The sequence below is a fragment of the Acomys russatus genome, chromosome 8, assembly GCF_903995435.1.
Source record: "Acomys russatus chromosome 8, mAcoRus1.1, whole genome shotgun sequence".
NCBI lineage: Eukaryota > Metazoa > Chordata > Mammalia > Rodentia > Muridae > Acomys > Acomys russatus.
The window spans coordinates 13,132,268-13,148,227 of record NC_067144.1 but is presented as its reverse complement, the minus strand read 5'-3'; the positions used below and the strand labels follow the sequence as shown (position 1 = coordinate 13,148,227).

Genomic DNA, 15,960 nt, shown 5'->3' with positions numbered 1-15,960 from the left:
TTACGATGCTCACTGTCCATTTTCACAGACACACAGAAGAAGCACCTCGTGGAAGCCAGTGCTGTAGAAGCCAATGCGCTACACTTGTCCTAGTAATTGAATTTGTACAAGGTCAGGTATAAGGACCTGAGAGCAAGGGCTAGGCGAGGCTAGGCTAGTACTCACATCGTGGAGGATTCCCTGTGACTTGATTTCTTGGGCAACTCCATTTGGAACAGGCATCCTGGATAATTCAACACTGGAGACTGCTGCTTATAGACAATGTCTTAATCACCAGGCAAGCAGGGTAAGGCCCTCTTGGGCATGGCTCAGTTTACCAGTGAGACTGTTTCTGTTCACGGAGTTTCAAGCCTTCCTATGTAATTTCCTTATATGTCTGTGTCTTTCCCTCTAATCCTCTTCAGAAATAATAACATGGAAGTTAGCTGGGCAAGGTGGTGCACACCTTTAATCCCAGCACTCAGGAGACAGAGGCAGTTGGATCTCTGTGAGTTCAAGACCAGTCTGGTCTACAAAGTGAATGCAGGACAGCCAGGGCTACACAGAGAAACCCTGTATCAACACCCCCCCGTTCCCCCCCCCAAAATCAAAGTTTGGATAAGGTAGCTGCAGTCACCACGTTGAAACAGATCTTATGTTCTTATGTAGATAAACTGATCTCTCAACTGAAAGGGATTAGTGGCCTATTAATGTTTTCCTGGTTCCGTGCTGGAGGCACACATTAGCAAGTGATTCGCAGAAGTGTGAGTGCTCTAAGTTTGGGTCTATAACCAGCTCTCTAAAGTCCTGTACTATAAAGCTTCACATGTTTCTTATAATATTTTTAGAGAACTTTTTACATTTATTATTGTCATTATCATGTGTGTGTGTGCATGTGCGCATGACATCCATATGTATACACATGTGTAGGCTGTGGGTTCTGCTTATGCATGTGGACACCAGGGATGTCATGCTAACTTATTTTTGGGGCACAGGGTCTCTTAGTGGGCCTGTAACTTGTCATTTCAGATAACTTGGCTGGCCAGTGAGCCCCTGGGTACTGTCATTTGTCACTCTCTGACTTCCCTGCCTCAGGGTTATAGGAACATACTGTATACTCAGCTCTTACCTAGGCACTAGGGATGTGAATTCGGATCTGATGCCTGTGCAGCAAGTGCTTGACCCAGTGCCACCCCCCCAGGCCTGGGGAACTTTAATTTAAATTTGTAATACAGTTTTCAGGAAAAAATGCAATGTATATGAGTAAAATCTCTAGATATAAAACCTAGTGCTTTCAGCATAAAGCATCTCATAAACATTTAAAAACAACAAAAGCAAAACCCTTCATACAAACCCTCTATAATGCAGCATGAACTCGGCTTTACAAGACTGTGAGGCTTTTTTACCTTCAGTGGATTTCTCAGGATCAGTGTTAATAGTTACATTGTACTATGGAAATCCATAGTCCCTAGTAGTGTCTGGCTAAGGTGCTTGCTAGTATTTGTTCCCTGCCCAATGGCACCATTATTGTGACTTTTGAGGTTATGATAGTTTTTTTCATTGGTTCTTCTTAGTTTGTTTCCCCTGCTTCTTTTCTGTCTTGATCTATTGCCTTTGGTTTCTGCCTCTAGGTCAGTAATCAGTAAATGGCCTTGTGGAAGGTCAGATCCTGAGCATCTTGGGCTTTATATAGACTGGAGAGCTTGTGTTATTCAACGAAAGCATCTGCAGTCCAAAACTGTCACAGGTGCAGGCAAATGAGGGCCATGGGGTTGTCCCCAGGAAACTAACTCTAGGCAGTGGGGGACTTGGGTCTGTAGACTTCAGTCTATCAGCTCCTGTTTAACCTGTCAAGTGTGGTGGCATTAACTGTGTAGAGTAATGTGTAGTAAAGGAAAACAGAATCATGCAAAGAATTAACATAGTTCTAGAGGCAAGATACATAAAGGCCTGTGCACAGTTTCATTTGTGGGGACGGATTGGATGTACATCTTTTGTTCTTTTTCTAAGTCTTCTGGAAGGCTTGTACATGTGCTTTGGGCACTCAGTGGATAAGTTGCTTGATACACGAGTTCTAGTTTCACATGCTCCGCGGCACTGCCAAGATGACGATGAACTAGAAGTGTACAGTTCTGATTACAATTCGGAAATAACTTAACTCATGCTTCTGGAAACGATACAGAGCGCAATCGATGAACTAGAAGAACGGTTGTGTAGTACGAGAAGGTTATGTTTGAACTCACGGCTCTTGAGAATGACGCTAACCAGAAACCGGTTTCTTCCTCCCCCCCCCCCCCCCCCCCCCCCCGCCCCAGACTACCCAGTGTTGAGATGGAAGGAAGAGTCTAGTAAAGGATGTTGCTGAATTCCTCCTTAGAATCCTTAGACAGTACTTGAGCGGCAAAGATGGATTTTTTTAAAAAAATAATTGTAGTCTTGAAAAGCCCTAAGCCTGTCCGTGTTTAGACAGTGCCGACAGAATACTGGATCTGTGGACAAGTTCTATGGCCATTAGGCAACCTCTGCTTTCCTGGAGCTGGCTTGCAGCATCCCACTCATTGACTCTGTTGAGGAAAACGGAAGCCCAGGAGCCACAGGTGCGAAGGCTAAGTGGACACAACAGATGTCTTCTGGAGTTTCTAATCATGACAGAGAGAAAGAGAGAGAGAGAGAGAGAGAGAGAGAGAGAGAGAGAGAGAGAGAGAGAGAGATATTGAAGGCGACAGAGGAAAGATACTATGTTTTTGACATGAAACTTTGAACAAATAAAAAGCTGACATTTGAGCTGGCCCATGACACAATTCAGTGAACTGGGAATTGATGTAGAGGGAGGGTCCTTAGCCATATTCTTGGCTGGGAAAGAACTTAAACAAATGCCCCAAAGTCCAAAGTTCCAAGTCCAGATAAGGTAAGCAGAGAGTTACAGTACTTACCAGCAATTTCTGAATCCAAGAAGCCATGACAGTCATCTCTCCCACTTAGATTTACAACAAAACACACACTGATAGGTTTGATTCATCTCACCAGATCATGTAAGCATTTTTACTGCAGAAATATTAATGCGTCTGTTTATGGGTACAGTTCTAAATATGGAGACTTTCTAACTTTTATGCACTAATCATATTACTTTTTACAAACAACAATCCAAGTTAGAAAGCAATATTTTCCCAGCCAGTTGAAGTAAGGCCCCATGGAGTTGAAATATTTAGTAGCAAAAGCATGCTATTCAAGTTATAGCCAGAGATCTGGGCATATATACATGGTGGTGTGCTTTGAAAGCCAAGTTTTAAATGTTAGAAATTTGACCTCAGTCCCTAAAGCAGTAGTTCTTAACCTGTGGGTCACAACCCCTTTGGGGGTCAGACAGCCTTTTCACAGGATCACGTATCACCTGTATTGCATATCAGGTACTTACATTATGATTCATAACGAGAGCAAAATTACAGCTATGAAGTAGCAACAAAAATAATCTTATAGGTGGTGAGTCACCACAACAGGAGGGACCGTATTAAAGGGCCTCAGCCTTAGGAATGCTGAGAACCACTGCTCTGAAAAATTATTATAGACTTTACAAAATAATTTTTATTTTAAAGTAAAATATAGTTATTATTTTCTCCCCTTGCTCTCTCTTTCTCCAATTCCTCCCACGTAATCCCATTGTTTGCTCTCAAATTCATGGTAACACACACACACACACACACACACACACACACACACACCTAAATCAATAAACATGACCACTCACTCCATTTAGTGTTACTTGTATGTATAGGTTTTGGAAAAGCCAATGAAATTATATACATATTTAAATTGGTTTGTATTTCTGAGCATAAAATTCTTTCTCCAAACAGTTATGGAGACTGAGTTACTTTGCTTTGAGGATGATAATGACGTCAGATGTTCATGCTTTTGAAAGTAGATATTTGCATGTATCATTTCTTTCCTGGAGAAGGTGTGTGGGAGAAGCAGGGTGAGAGAAAGCAGTTTCAGCCTGCATTTGCAGCTTGCCGAGAGTCATACCACATAAATACAGGCAGACTCTGGTGTCCCCAAATGACTTCTCTTTGAAAACGAAGAACTAGATTCTTGAAAGGAAAAAGGGCCAGGCCAAAAAAAAAAAAAAAAAAGGAACCGTCATTCAATTCAGTTTTGGTTCACGTTCTTTTACTACTGGCAGCTGAAGGCAAGACTGAGACAGTTTCATTTTGATGACGTGAAAGGCGTTTAGCTGAGCGGTGCTAGTGTTGACTTTGTGTGCGGCATGTGTTCGCTCTAAGTCTGTGAACACTGGCTTTGGAAACAAGCAGCCCACTGGGCACATGCTAGTGTTCCTCTGTTAGGTCGTCTGCAACAGTGTATGGGATTTTCACTTTCTCCACGTGCATAATAATTGATATTGGTTGTCAGGAATGGAAGTAGATGTCATTTTAAAGCTTAAAGACAGTGCTTGGAAGGTGGGTAGTGGAGACAGGCACCTATAATTAAACTACACACTGGTATATTTTCCAAGCATTTCGTTGCCACCTCAGTGATATTCTTGAATCTGGTTCCTAGAAGGTCCAATCCTTAAATGTCTCCTTAGGGACTGAGAAAGTCCACCCAATTTCCTAGTATGTGGTTTTCTGGAAACCTCTATATTTGGGTTCAGAATCTTTGAGTGGCAATTACATGTTTATCAACATTTCCTGGTTCTCACGAGAGACCAAGGATGAGACAGTGGGCTGTGAAGGGAGTATTATTGGATGGGTTTGATGGGTCAGAGTTAACATCTGAATGTTGTTTGACTTTTTTTTTTTCCTTCAGTACTTGGGAACTAAATCTAGGACTTTCCAAACTAGGCAAGCGCTCTACCAACCCGATGGTGCTGTTAACTTGATGGTACAGACATGCGTGTAAAGAATTAGTGATGAGAACAGCCGCCAAGTTTCTCAGTCATTCTCTAGGCATCACGCTTGCCGTTTTATGTACAGGCGCCCAGCTGAATACACCGTGGTGTACTTTTGCTCACATTTTATATAAATAAAAACTGAGGGCTGGAAAAGTGTCCGGACTGGCAAAGGCTTATCATGTCAAGGCCTGAGGTCCAACCCAGAGCATGTGTTCTGAATAGGAGAGCTCAGAAGCATTCAGCCAACAACAACCACCAAGTAGTCTCCGAGAAAGACTCACGGCTGTGCTTTCATGTACTTTCTCAGTATCTCAGTATCTCGTCAGTGCACACCTGAAATCCTAGTGCAAGGCTGTTTACTCACTTTCCACACCGTGGCTTTGATTAATATTAATATTATCATATTATTAATATTAAGACCATTAAGATTGATAAAACATTAAGACTATTAAAATTAATAAAATAAGAATAATAAAATGAAGACTATTAAGATTAATGAAATGGCAACAAAGTCATCTTGGTACAAGCTAAGCCAGGAAGCAGGCTTAGCTTGGCCAGGTGAAAAGGCTAAGTTGAAAGCTAAGAAACCAAAGCACACTCTTCAAATCAGCCATTATGGGCTCAGGTGACCTCCCCAGGCAGAAAAGGCTTCTGGTCCCCAGCTGTGGGTGTGAGTGGTAGAGCCAGGCCCAGTGTAGAAAAATGGGGGAAATCCATTAAAAGTTGAAGCATGAGAATTCCCAGGTCATATCAAGTTCTGACTTTTAAAAATCTGTTTTAAAAGCCGGGCGTGGTGGCGCACGCCTTTAATCCCAGCACTCGGGAGGCAGAGGCAGGCGGATCGCTGTGAGTTCGAGGCCAGCCTGGTCTACAAAGTGAGTCCAGGATGGTCAAGGCTACACAGAGAAACCTTCTCTCGAAAAACAAAAAAACCAAACCAAACCAAAACAAAAATCTGTTTTAAAAATAGACTAATCATTGTTAGGCAGATCTTAGAAAAACAGAGAGAGGAGACTTCACTCTGCCTCTCCTTTCGTTTTGAGGCAGGGTGTGTCACTCTGTTATCTACACTGCCTGAAAACTTACTATGCTGATCACACTGAGATGAAACTCATGGTGGTCCTCCTGCCCCTGCCTCCTGGGATTACCCTAGTGAACCATTAGGCATAGATTACAATCCCCACCCCTCCATAACAACCTTCATACCAAGCTCCTAGCTTCATTTTGTAAATGAGTATATCAAAGCTCGGGGAAGTTAGGACATTTTACCACATACTCTCAAATCCTACTGGTGTGTATTGAGCGTCTACTATCCCGACAGGCATTATTGTGAGACATTCTGTCCTGACTGACATTGTTAGCAATTCTGTTAAGTTTTCATTGATACCCACTGCTTGCACGGCAGGAAGTGAAACAGGACAAGACTGAAGCCTGGTGTTTAAGTGTCAGAGTTGAGGAGTCATTCGAGGTCCAGTATGAAAGCATGGCTCTAGCAAGAAGCAGAAATGGTTCAAATGAAAATAGTGTACACATCCAAATGAACTGTTTACACAGACCAAAGATGCTGAAGATGGCTCCTTCATGCTGCCCCTAGACACATTATCCTAGTCATCTCTGTGCCACCTGATTTTGCGGTACCAACGTGCATAATACTAGAGAAACCGGATCTTTCTAGCTCTCCAAATTTTCTTTCTATGATAATTAATCTGTTAAGCCATAAGGGAGCAGCTACAGTGTCTGGAAGTATTGACCTTTCAGATCCATAGTGTAGACATTTCACCATGCCTGACTGTTGGTGTTGGATGAGTCAATTTAAAGGCTTAAAAGGGACTGCTCTTTGCCAGGCGTGAGCTTTTCTCTGCTCCTTTGAAGACTTCCCTTATTTTGATCATTACACTTAGAGCCATCTGGTAGGTGTGTCATGCCATTGATTTCCAGGAAAGAAGACATGACATATGTTGCTTTTGTGTATAACAGGAATGTAAGCTTGTCACAAATTTGGTGAAGGATGTATTTTCACATTTGTATGTGTACTTGTGGGAGTGTGTGTCTTCTGTGTATCAGTTAGGGTGTACACGTGTATGTTCGGTGTGTATAGGATCCAGAGGTCATTATTGATTATCTTCTTCAATAACTCTGCATATATATGCCTATAGATGTACACACACACACACACACACACACACACACACACACACACACACAAGACCTTATCGTCCTAAGAGGCATATGCTTAAGTCAACCTTGAAAGAAAGCCAACTGGATAGCTGTCCTGCAGCTCAAGGTGAGGCTTACATTTCCTTCAGAAAGTCTTTATTGACTCTTCAGTGTGCTCTGAGAAGCTCCCTGTGTGCAGAAGGAGACTGTTGGTAGAAGAGGCAACCTCAGATTTTTCGAGAAAGAAAGAAAAATGTATGTGACTGGGCTTATCCGTGCATTCAAGCATGTGTGTTCATTTGAGATCAGGAAATGTTTCTAAGATTGTACCCAGTGAAGCATGTGATGTCAGCTGTGATGAGTCTCAACTTTCCCCAGGCTCTCAAGCCAACCTAGCACCCTCGCCTCTCTTTAGGTTCTTCAGAACCAGGTGTTTCTCTTTTTCTTTATCTATCAGAGCTGTAACTGTACATCAGGATTGAAGGATTATTTACATCGACATCCAACTAGTACTTTAGCTCCTTGGTGATGAAATACTCCTACAGTCAATAAGACATATCAGAGGTTATTGAGAGACAGTTGTGTACTGAGGAGTACGGGGGAGGGGTGATTCTTCAAAGAGGGGCATGTAACCTAGATGTAGGGGAGGATTCTGGGGAAGTTTTAAAGCCCATATATGCATTCACTCTAAAAAGCAAGGCAGAGTATTTTAGGCCAATGGAATAACTCTTGCAAACATGTACCAACATGATCACGAAACTGCCTAAAGGAGTCTATTAAAGGGATTACGCTTCTGTGCCGACAAAACAAAATCATGAGAGTAAAAGATTCCAGGGTGAAGCCTTAGAAAACAGTGATGCAGCTGGGCATGGTGGCGCATGCCTTTAATCCCAGCACTCGGGAGGCGGAGGCAGGCAGATCGCTGTGAGTTCGAGGCCAGCCTGGTCTACAAAGTGAGTCCAGGACAGCCAAGACTACACAGAGAAATCCTGTCTCAAAAAACCAAAAGAAAGAAAGAAAGAAAGAAAGAAAGAGAAAACAGTGATCCATGCAGGGCAGTTGGAGTGAACACTGATCCTAATAGAAAAGCAAAAAGAAAATCAAGGTGAAAATTGTTTCCAAAGGGAAAACAGTTTAATGAAACAAACGGGTTGGGGGCCAATAACTTTTAGTGTCTTTAGGATAAAATATGTCACTTATATCTGGAATGGCCTAGTTTATGGTGATTTAACAAAAAAAAAATATCTTAGGTGGGACTGTATTGGCAAAAGGCAGCATTCAACAAGTTAAGGCAAGCACAGCAATTGCTCATATAGAGACAGTACATGTAGATCCCTCACTGAGCTGATTGTATGCTTGTGGGAGGAAAGAAAGAGGAGAGGGAGGGATGGACAGTAGAGAAGGGGCCTTGAGATTCCATACAGGAAGCTCTTTCCTGTTGCTTGGAGTGATGCTCATGATTTTTTCTCTTTTTTCTTTTTATTAATTTATTCAGATTACATCTAAATTGTTATTCCCTTGTTTGTCTCCTCCCATTCCTCCCTCCCTCCCTTTTACACCCTATTCCCCTCCCCTAGGTTTGTGACATAAGGGGACCTCCTCCCCCACCATAAGGTCACAACCTATCAAGTCTCATCTTGGTAGCCTTCCTATCCTTTCTCTGAATGCCACCAGGCCTCCCCACCAAGAGGAAGTGGTCAAATATAGGGCGCTGGAGTTCATGTCAGAGTCAGTCCTTGCTCTACACACAACTGTGGGTACTGTGCTGTCCCTTGGCCAGATCTGAGTATGGGTTCAATATTTACAGTGTGTGTTGTCCTTGGTTGGTGCAGTAGTTTGAGCAGACCCCCCTGGGTCCAGATCTGCTCATCATGATGTTCTTCTTGTAGGTTTCTAGGACCGCCGCTCATGATTTTTAACCTGTGTTCAACCAATATGCATGGATGTATACCAGACTTACCACACCTTCAACAAATCTTCAGCCTGCCTCACAGTGTCTGCTACCACAAAAGCCAGTATATTTTTATGGGTGTAAATGAAAAGGAAAGACAAGAAGAGCTAGACAGCAGCATTGTATGCATACGGAGCATTCAGGAAAGAGGTGGGAAAAGGTAGAGGGTGGGTGACAGCAATTAGGAAAAAGAAAGAAGGTGGGGGTACTTTCCAGAGGAGATACATTTTCATAAAGCTTTAACTTAGCAGCCAAACATTGTTTTATGTACTCTAGTACTCCATAGATGAAACTAATTAGTTTTAATAACATAATTTGGACCATCAAGCCTGGAATGTAAATCATCAATAAACCTAACTAAGTTACAAGTGAATATTGCCCACACTGAAGAGGAGGAACAAATACAGTTAGCCCAAGACACTTTGGGAAGTGATATTTTAATATAGTTCTGCAAAGCCAGTGGCAAAAACTCCTGTACACAATGTGACCCCAGGAGCAAGTTTGTTTCTCATCAGAGTATTGGCTAGCAATTCTGTTGCTATCTTAGTGTGTACTAAGATTGAATAAATAGGAGAAAGAAAACAATGAAAGACAGATAAGTTACAAACAAGGCAAGAACAAAGACTACTGGGAAACTTGTGCTATTAGACAGAGATCCGGGTGTTGGCCATCTTCATCTCAATCTGTGTGACATACCTTGGATGTATCTACCTAAGATTATCTCTATTTGACAGACAAAAATATGAAGATAAATGATGCATGTGTTATTTGGCTTTCACATAAGCAAGCACTGATTTCTAACTCTCTACTGAAACTAGCAGCAGTTAATGCCCCAGCCAAAAAACCAAACCAAACAAAACAACAACAACAAAAAAAACCCTCAATATTCACATCCGGACTCATAGGTACCACATCCGGTATGAAGAACTAGGAATCATTGGAAAATTAGTTGATTCTAGGGCTAGGGCAGGACAAACAGAAGATAATGACAAAAGGTATATCTGGAGCATCATATGATGACAGAAATGTAAGGAAGTGTGGTCTCAAAGGCCACAGGACCAATCAGAGTATCTCCCAATGTGAAAGCTAAAAAGGCCTCAGCCACAGGACAATGACAGGGAACCACAACCTCAGAAAAGCCTGCCGTGAGGCCATGTGTATATAAATAACTAAATAACAAAGTAAGTGGGGAGAGGGGTTAGTTTTCAAAATAATTGCCAGTTTATAGAAGAAATAAAGGATATTTGAGCTCACTGTTAGGAACACAGTACAGTAACAACTATCACAAACAGGATGTGCCCACAAATGCTGACATCAGCAGGTGAGGGAGGAACAACAGGACATTCGTGTAGCATAATTGCTAGCGATAAATTTCAAAATAGACCTTTATAATAGAAAACTAGCAGACACGGCTTGAATTGCCTGGGCAAGGTTAATAGCACTGACGGATAGCATGACTCCCTCTAACAGAGATGCTTGATTGAGGTGGTATTGTCACTGTCACTCTGTGGCAGTCTTTCCAAGCTGAGTAACTGTAGACTAACAATGAGAAATTGCAGAGGTTATCTCCCAACGTATTCGACCCCAGTCTATGGGCTGTCAAGGGTTTGAGAGACCAGAAAAGGCTGAGGATCTCTCACAAGTCTGAAGGAGACGGGAGCTACTTGGGACTGAGCCACATGTCCCAGCGGAGTCCTGAAACAGAAAAAAGGGGACAGTTAGAGGAAGGTCAAAGTTGGGAGTTGACAGAATCATGAGAGTTCCAATGTAAATGTTCTGGGCTTAATGTTTGCAAAGTCCTTAAATAAGTGGTAAATGTCTGCAGATGCTGAATGACTTGTACACAAACCCTGCACTCTTAACTTTTCCATAAGTTGAAATTCATTCCAAACCTCAAGGATTTAATAAGGAAAGTCAAACAGGGAGGCAATAAATAGACAGCAAAAGGAAGAAGGTAAACCTGTATTTACTTTTTGGAAAATAGTTAATTTGTTCACATGCTACTGATAAAGTAAGCTAGCCTCTGGGCACCGTTTTCATCACGTTTGAATAAACCGGCGTAATCGCCTATCACGCTCATGTTTGAAGTGACTTCGAAGGCATGGTGTGCAGCTCTACAGATGACAAAACAAACACACTGTGGGGTGCCATACTGATTTCGATCTTTTGCTTGCTTGATTTGTTGGAAGGGAGAAAGTTGCTATCTACTTCATAGTCACTTATATACTCAGTAAAAATGTGGAGACCTGATATGGGGTTCCAAGAAGACAAACACACTAATTGCACAGCTGATGCCAAGGGTTAGCAGATTCCTGTGTTTAATATGAACCAAAATACCTTATATTATCCATCATTTGTAAATGGCACTCCTCCCTCATACAATTATTAATTCATATAAAGTGTAATTAAGTAACATTTATAAAAAGTAAAAATCAGGTACTTAAAATTTAAACAAGTTTACTTATTTACATATTAAAACAAGTTCACTAGTCTTCTTATTCCTTACTAAATAGTACTAGAACAGGCTGTGCACACTTCCAATACTAGTCCTAGAGATGCTGAGGCAGGAAGATCACAAGTTCTACATCATCCTGGTCTTTAGAGCAAGATCTTGTTTCCCCAAAACAATGCTAAGTTATTTTATGGTGAAACCATATTGCTAGGCTATGTGTTAGCATTAGTCCAAGGTATCACTAGAATTATAAAATGGAAGGCATAGAAAAACTATAAAAGCCCTAATCAGGGAGAGAAAAATACATAAGTATGTGCATTACATTTAAAATAAATTATCATTGCCACAAAAGAGTTTGACTTAGAGATGCACAGAAAGAAAACTCAAAAGTATTTTTCTTTTTATATATAAACACACACACACACACACACACACACACACACACACACACACACACGAAGTCACACACATGATACTTTCGGGAAGCTGAACTGTGAGTGCTGATGCCAATCACATGTGGAGGTGCTTCAAGAAACCCCTGATAGAGGTGAGAAAACACTTTAAAAACAGCCCAAATAATAACATTCTAGTAACCGACTCCCCTGGGGGCCTGCTCTAATGAAACATCTATAATCTAAAGTAAAAGAAAAGTCATGTTAAAAAATACTGTGCTTCCTGATTTAAACAGACTTCTGCTGGTTTGGTACCAAGACAGTGTGTGAATGCAATCCATTAGTTTCTTCTTTGTTGGAGATGAGTACACCTGCCCCTAAGAATCATGGGTGTGATGGTTGTAAACAAAGAGCAGACCATATGACTATTACCTGTGATGGAGTTGACTTTCCTTGCCTGTCTTCTGGGGATGGGGGGAGGGAGGGCCGAGTAATGAGCTTAATAAGGAATCAGAAGATCCACACTTCAGCACTTCCTGTTATCAATAATAGAGCCACCACACCAGACCTAGAATCTAGAAAAGCTGACAATGGCACCTCACCTTGCGAAAATAAGTAGACTCTTCAAACCCTTCCATGTGTCTCAGCCCATTGAATACTTGTCAGAGCCTTGCCAGGTGGCTGGAGACGCTCGGCACCAACGTGAAAGCATATTAAGGTGTTTTCGAATTCACATATGGACCATCTCACCCTGCCTAAGTTCCATTGAGAACCAAGGTCGATCTCATCCTATCAACTCATTTGGTCTTTATAGGCCAACACCACTTCTCTCAAAGCCAAGCAGGAGCTCTGGGCTTTGGGTTCCAGAGCAGGAGGGCGCTACCGGAAAACTCACCGTCCTCTGCTACAGCACCAAAGACTATTTTTAGATGTTTTCCTCTGGCTAATTGTCTCTCCCTCCTTGGGGCATTTCGATGGGTAGAATCCCCAGATGGGCCAATTTTCTCACTAATTCCTGCAGAGATGGGAAAGAGGAAGACAGTGGCTCTGTTTGTTGCCTTGGGGGCTTGGGAACCTTCTTAGTGACGAGAGAGGAGTGGGTTTAGCAGGATCTTCGAGGATCTTGAAAAGCCCACAGGGCTCAGCTGGAGTCACTGGCCAATGACACTAAGACAAGACTTGGTGGGAGACTGGAGCATCTTCTTGGAACCTTCAATTCACCCTGATGTCTGAAAGGAGCTCAGGGCATGGAGCCAGGAGTGACACTCTCCGGCAGGACCTGACTTTCTTCTACCATCTTTGAAAGGAACAGGGGTAGTTAATAGAGAAATTGAATCTTCATCTTCCTGGCGTCAACTTTTGAGAAGCACAGGGAGACCGAGACCGGTGGAGGTTAGCCCTGAGGAGATAGAGAGGATGGAATGATGACAGCCATTTACTCTTAATCCCTTGCTGGGAAAAACAAGTCAAGTAGTGTTAGATGCCCTGGAGACAGTGAACGGAAAGAGTTCAAGCTGGTGTCTGGCTCAGTGTCAGGGACAAACTTCCAACAGGGAGCCACGTCAATTCTTACAACCTGGATTGGGAGGGCCTGGTATACGTACTGACATTCGCTGGAAAGCGAGAATAATCCAGAACCCTCGAGGAGGCAGATACCATGATAGCGCTTAGAACCAGTGCTTTCTTATGTCACAGCAAGGGGTACATGAGGTACTCTGTCACTTAGGATGAGCTATGAAAACCCCGAAAAGGACCAAGAAGTTAATGTGTTGAAGACCACACAGCAAAGTGGAATTTGAATTCAGCCTTTGTCCCCAGCATCTGTGGTCTCAAAAGATGTCTGTCCTCGAAGGTTCCACTCTGCACAAGGATTTAGCGCGCGGGCACGCGCAGACGCGCGCGCGCAGTGGGGGTGGGGTGGGGTGGGCGTCCTGTCCCATGCACACCAGTATTTCAGTTTTCTTGTCCCATTTCCAAAAGGACATCTATAAGCTCTGGGAAGTGAGAGATGGGACTCAAAGTGGGGTGTTCTAGAGAAACTTGAACCCTTTAACACCAGGCAGATCCCCCCTAGGACAACTGAGCAGTCTGAACAGAGGCAGAGAGAAGTAGCCGAATACTCTGACCAGAGTGAAGGGTTGGTGCCTCATCTGCTAATCCCTTTCCAACTCTGTGTTCCAGTCAGGCACTTCTTCCCACTGCTCCTATGCTAAACATATCCAGGAGCCTGGAAGACCAGGGACAGAATTATCAGAAGCTGCCAAACAAGGATTTCACACTCTCTTCCTGGTCCAGATTTATGGAGAGGCGCCCAAGGTAGCAAAAGACTTACCCAAGGTCACATCCCTAGCCAAGAAATCCAAGAGTCCGTGGGGCCCTCACAGCAGCACCTAGCGACCTTCTAGGCTTGCTTTCTCATAGCTGGCACCTGAAGCTCTCTCCATGCCACACCCGGCTTTCCAGTCCCCCGCCCCCTCAGTCCCCAGAGTGGCTTCTGACGCTCGGGGGCCTCCTGGGTCCAGCTCTTCCTGCGGGCGCTCCTTTCCGCCGGATTCCCACGCCAAGTGCCACGCCCCCAAGCCACCCGCCGCGGGGACCCCGAGGCAGCAGAGCCCGGGTTGCTGGACTCGAAGGAGGTACGACCCGCGGTGACGTCCTCCGCGCCACGGCGCCCGCGCTCCCGCCTGCAGTGGGGCGGCCTTCCCGAAAGTCCCAAAGTGTCGCGCGGAGCCCGCTGAGGCGTGGCCGAGCCCGGGGCCCCCGGGAGGGCCGCCCCCGGCGGAGCCCTAGCCGGGCGTAGGAGTTGCGCGGCTCGGGGACGTGCCATGGGCTCGGGACCCTGGGTCCCCTCGCAGGCCGTCGCCGGGTCACTGGAGTAGCCGAGGTGGGCGGGGAGCCGGCCGACCCCGCGCGCGTCTCCCCATGAAGATTCTTGCGCTTTCTCTGAAGAAAGGAGTGCATATGCTGCAGTGTCTCTGTGGAAGGAGCCTGAGGTCCAGCGACAGCCCGAGCGGTGAGCCCGACCTCCCCCTCCCCGGCCGTCCACCGCGGGGGGCCCTGAGCCTAGAGGGCCCGCAGCTACCGAGCGCGCGCGTGTGTGCGCGTGTGCGCGTGTGTGTGAGTGTGTGTAGCCCTGAAGTCACCCGCGCTATCGTCCCGCACCCGAGCTGGAGCCCGTGGGTCCGGGACTCGGGGAGCGGGAGGGACCGGCTCCCACACTTCCTCGCGCCTCGCTGCTCCTTGTGACTTGCTAGGGCGGACTGGGACTCACGGTTGTTCAGGGTCTCCTCGGAGAAGTTGCTGGTGCAGTCGGCCCGCAGAGGGGACTTTAAACAGGTGGCTGGCAGACAGGTATCTTATTTTTCTTGCTTTGTCTGAAAGTGGACTTTTGGCGATGGTTAGAGAAGGGTTACCCTTTCACTGGAGATGGAGCGATTTCTGTCCTTGATGCTGAAGAAGCAGGAGGCTCCTACCTAAGTAGTCTGGGATTTAGCCAATGCTCCCTTGATGCAAGGAAAGAAAATCAGATCATTTGAATAACCTGTGATATGGAGAAAAATAATTATGGCACTAATGACTTTTTATTTTTAAAGCACCAAACTAAAACTAAATAAGCCATTCTGTTCTGCAGAAGCCTGGCAAGACGGTGCGGTGCTACATGGGGTTCACTTCCATTGTCTGATTCTTTTAAAAGATGAAAGGTCCCTTTAAATCTATTAATCTTGCGAGCACTAATTCAGTTTCTGTGCTCTTTGGTTTCTTTCTCAAAAGCGGAGGTGGGGTGTGAGGAGACAGGAAAGGCACCATATCATGTCTAAACGAGTGTCTCTGTAAAGAATATATTTTTGATCTATAAGCCCCAAATAACTAACAAATTCAACAACATTATAATAGCTTTTGTGTTTGAAACTTTGTGTGATATTTTTGGTGATCTGATTCATTTGGTAATGACACCTATTTTCACTTTGTTCTAGAGCTAAGAAAATTATATTTGGGAAAAATATATATATATACATTCTTTCATTCATACTTTTTCAAACTTGGGCTTTGTAATTGCTCACTAGACAAAAGATAAAACGAGAAACTAGTTTGAAAGAAACTAGAGAATTTAACCATGTGAAATTTGTGAACATGCCCTGTA

The 15,960-nt window shown here is 44.0% G+C and overlaps 1 protein-coding gene across 3 annotated transcripts in view; it reads left to right on the top strand.

The window, feature by feature from the left end:
- The window catches only part of Fgf12 (fibroblast growth factor 12), a 540,804-nt gene that overhangs the window by 163,994 nt on the left and 360,850 nt on the right, over positions 1-15,960 (top strand). The window contains exon 1 of one of the 3 annotated variants that reach the window (XM_051150803.1): positions 14,617-14,832. The exons of 1 other annotated variant lie outside the window; for it this stretch is intronic. In XM_051150803.1, coding sequence (XP_051006760.1) covers positions 14,742-14,832 — 91 coding nt within the window. In that variant the 5' untranslated portion in view covers positions 14,617-14,741. Of the gene's footprint in view, positions 1-14,616; positions 14,833-14,987; positions 15,171-15,960 lie in introns of those variants that run through there. One more of the 3 variants, XM_051150805.1, reaches the window with a different exon arrangement.